The sequence below is a fragment of the Pongo pygmaeus genome, chromosome 8 (genome assembly GCF_028885625.2).
Source record: "Pongo pygmaeus isolate AG05252 chromosome 8, NHGRI_mPonPyg2-v2.0_pri, whole genome shotgun sequence".
Taxonomy (NCBI): domain Eukaryota; kingdom Metazoa; phylum Chordata; class Mammalia; order Primates; family Hominidae; genus Pongo; species Pongo pygmaeus.
The window spans coordinates 130,574,755-130,578,472 of NC_072381.2; the positions used below are offsets into that span (position 1 = coordinate 130,574,755).

General features: G+C 45.4%; 1 protein-coding gene across 1 annotated transcript; it reads left to right on the forward strand.

The window, feature by feature from the left end:
* Positions 1 to 1,447: 1,447 nt before the first annotated feature.
* Positions 1,448 to 1,678, forward strand: LOC129006903 (small ribosomal subunit protein bS21m-like). The gene has a single exon (XM_054437191.1). It carries the CDS (start codon positions 1,448 to 1,450, stop codon positions 1,676 to 1,678), a length of 231 nt encoding a protein of 76 aa, XP_054293166.1.
* The last annotated feature ends 2,040 nt before the right edge of the window (positions 1,679 to 3,718 follow it).

Genomic DNA, 3,718 nt, shown 5'->3' on the forward strand with positions numbered 1-3,718 from the left:
GCTGAGGCAGCAGAATCGCTTGAACCAGGGAGGCGGAGGCTGCAGTGAGACAAGTTTGCGCCACTGCACTCCAACCTGGTGACAGAGCAAAACTCTGTGCTCATGCCCGACGTGCGCAGTAAGGGGTGCAAACTGGAGTGGTTGAAGCTGTCAGTTTCAGGATTTAATTGGCATTTGGGTTTAAGCCCATCACTTTTATTTTTTAATTAAACACACACATACACACATACACACACACACACACACACACACACACACACACACACACACACACACACACACTCACTCTGCCTGAGTCCTTTGAAAAACAGTGACCACAGTCCTAAGAAAACAAAAGCAAACATGTTGATCTACAGACACAAGCGAATCTGTATTGTAACATCTAGAAGAAATCAGCAAACATACCACGCAACTACTACTCAACAAATGTTGAAGGAAGGTCTGCGCCGTTCCTGGCCCAGGCTGGACCCTGGGTACAGAGATTAACCCCAGCTGGTCACTATCTCCAAGGAGAGAGCATCCCAGGGAAACTGCATTAGCTCAAGTATTATCTCATTTAAGCCTCATAATACTGTGAGGTAGGGATTAAGATTCCACAGTTATCTGTGGGAAAGGTGAAACTCCCAGAAAGATTAGGTACTGAGCCTGGCTTCCCGGGCATGTGACCCTATGCTCAAAAGGGAGAACTTGGCTCTGCTGTCACCATCTTAAAAATGTTTTATTAAATTTTTAATTTTTTGTAGAGATGAGGTCTTGCTATGTTGCCCAGGCTGCTCTTGAACTCCTGGCCTCAAGTGATCTTCCTACCTTGCCTCCCAACATGTTGAGATTGCAGGTGTGAGCCACTGGGCCTGGACTTAATAATTTTGAACAAGGGGCTTTGCATCTTCGTTTTGCACTGGGCCCCACAAACTGTATAGCCGGTTCTGATTACATTCATTTAGATTAAAAAGGCCCCATCCTTGCACCATAGAACACAAAGTGGTAAAGCCGAGCAGTCTTCATTATCAGCCCATGGAGTCACATAGAAACCAACATGAGTCTAAGAAGTCCCCTGGCCTCTCACTAGGCCACCACCTTGCATGTACAGTGCTGAGTCCACCCACGGAATGTTAATTTTCCTATACTGCAGCAGGGCAGGCCCGTGACATGCAGACCTCAGACACATCAGCAATGGTAACTAAGGCCGGAGTCATACAGGCTACTGACTCAGTGGGGCCAGTAGTGAGGCCATGATGGGATTACTGCTGAGAATGACCAAGCATGGGACAGAGATGGAATGGCAGCCTCCCGGGAGCTGCTGCACGCGGAGGAAAGAGCTCCATTATCATAGGAAACGATTCGACTCCAACCAGAATTAGCTTTATGGTCAAAAGCTCCTGATATCGGGGTCTGCTAGGTACTGAGCGCGTCAGGCTTTACAGAGTGAAGACTTAAATCCAAGGTCATGGCCAGACATCTGAAGTTCATCACCAGGACTGTGATGGCACAGGAAGGGAACGTGGAAAGCGCACACAGGACCCTAAACAGAATCCTAGCTATGGATGGGTTCATTGAGGACATTAGGCGTTGGCGGTATTATGAGAAGCCATGCCACCGGCAGCAGAGGGAAAGCTATGAGAGGTGCCGGTGGATCTGTAGCATGGAAATGGCTCACAAGATCAACTTCTTGATGTGAAAGAATTGGGCAGATCCGTGGCAGGGCTGCTGAGGCCTGTGGATGGGACACCCACTGTGAAATCCTCATCCAGTTGTGTCTCCATCTCGTTTCTTTGAACAATCCCATTTCCTATTACCGATCTCTACAATAAACTCAATCACATGTTGGCAAGAAGGCCTCCACATATAGAAACAATCCCGTTAGTCAGCAGTGGACCCTCTTTTACTAAGTGAAAGAAGAAACTGAGTCTGAAGTAATATAAGAGTAGAATGGCATTTGCCAGGGGCTAGGAGGGGGCAATGAGGAGTTATTGGTTATTGTTTAATCGGTACAGAGTTTCAGCTTGGGAAGATGAAAAAGTTCAGGAGGTGAAGCCAGGCGTGGTGGCTCACGCCTGTTATCCCAGCACTTTGGGAGGCTGAGGTGGGTGGATCGCTTGAGGCCAGGAGTTCCAGACCAGCCTGGCCAACATGGTGAAACCCTGTCTCTACTAAAAATAAAAAAATAAAAAATAAAAAATGAAAAAAAATTAGCCGAGAATGGTGGTGCACACCTGTAGTCTCGGCTACTTGGGAGACTGAGGCAGGAGAATTGCTTGAACAGGGGAGGTGAAGGTTGCAGTCAGCCAAGATCATGCCCCTGCACTGCAGGCTGGGCAACAGAGTGAGACTCCATCTCAAAAAAAAAAACCCAAAAAAACAAAAAAACAGAAGGTGGATGGTAGATGGTGATGGTGGTTGCACAAATGGTGAATGTCCTTCATGCCACTGAACTGTACACTTAAATGCTTACGATGGTAAAACGATTGTAAATTTTATGTTTACTACTATAAAAACTTTTTGGAAAGAAAAAAAAAAAAGCTTCTGATATCATCTGCAGTTTTGGCACCTGCAAAATACCCTAATAACAGAGCTGACTTCAGTGAGTCTGTCTTCCCCAGGGAACTCTCTACTTAAAAAAAAAAAAGTGTCCATGCTTTTCCCTGAGTATCTACAATTAGGGCCCCTGTTTATCTGGTCAGCTGGCCAGGGGAGCCTATGTCAGAGTTAATTAGACACCATTCATGGTGCCTTTACTTACCTCTGGAAAGCATCATTATTTCATGTTGGTTGGAGTGGCCCTTGCATTTCACAGAAGAAGCCAAGGAGGCTGTGAGGCTGGGTCACTCCAGCAGGTAGGCTGGAGCCCAGGTTGAAACTGCAGGTCTCTGGGCTTCCCAGATTTTCCCTGGCCCTGCTGTTTTGCCTCCTACTGCCATCTGGGCTGTAGACAGGTGCGGGCACCCGGCCCCCTGGCCTGTGCATCTCTGGAATCTCTGGAGGCTTGTTCTCACATCTAATTTGTGCCAGGAAGAGGTAAAGCAGTGGCTGGCCAGTTGACCTGACACACAGGGGCTCTTATTTGTAGATTTTTCAGGGAAGAGCATGGATGGTTTTTGTTTGTTTGTTTTTTAAGTACAGAGGTCCCCTGGGAGGACAGACTCACTGAAGTCAGGGAACTGACTGCTCATTTCAAGATGAAAGAAAAGTTGATTTGAAGAGTGCGATGCATGCTCACTCACAGGCCCACCACCTGTGTGAAACATTTTTTCATACTGGATCACAGTGTCATTAGCTGTTTTTTTTTCTTTTTTTCCACTGTATATACATAGATACTTTTTTCCTGAACCATCTAAAAGTAAGTTGCAGACATCTTGGTGTTTCACTCCTTAACACTTCAGCATTTTTGTCTCTTAAGAAGAAAGACCTTTCACAAAACTCGAATATCTTTAGCCACAACTATGAAAATTAACAATATGTATTAATGCCAGGGCTGTAAATTCAGTAATGTTCAGTGCGTGGTCAGCATACTGCGGCCAACCTGTGGACTGTTTTTTACAGGTCAACAACAAGCTGAATTCTAAAACGGAGAGCAAGCTTTTAGAAACTTTTATAGCAATCTGACAGAGTACTTTTAGATCTGTTAAATCTAATAATAAAAAATCTGGGCTGGCATTTTGTGTATTTTTCCACTTCTTCCTAATAAGTCACTTTTCTTATGTTTTACAAAAGCATCACT

Bases quoted from the DNA above. Each gene is read 5' to 3' on its own strand.
- LOC129006903 (XM_054437191.1), top strand. From the start codon at position 1,448: ATGGCCAGACATCTGAAGTTCATCACCAGGACTGTGATGGCACAGGAA.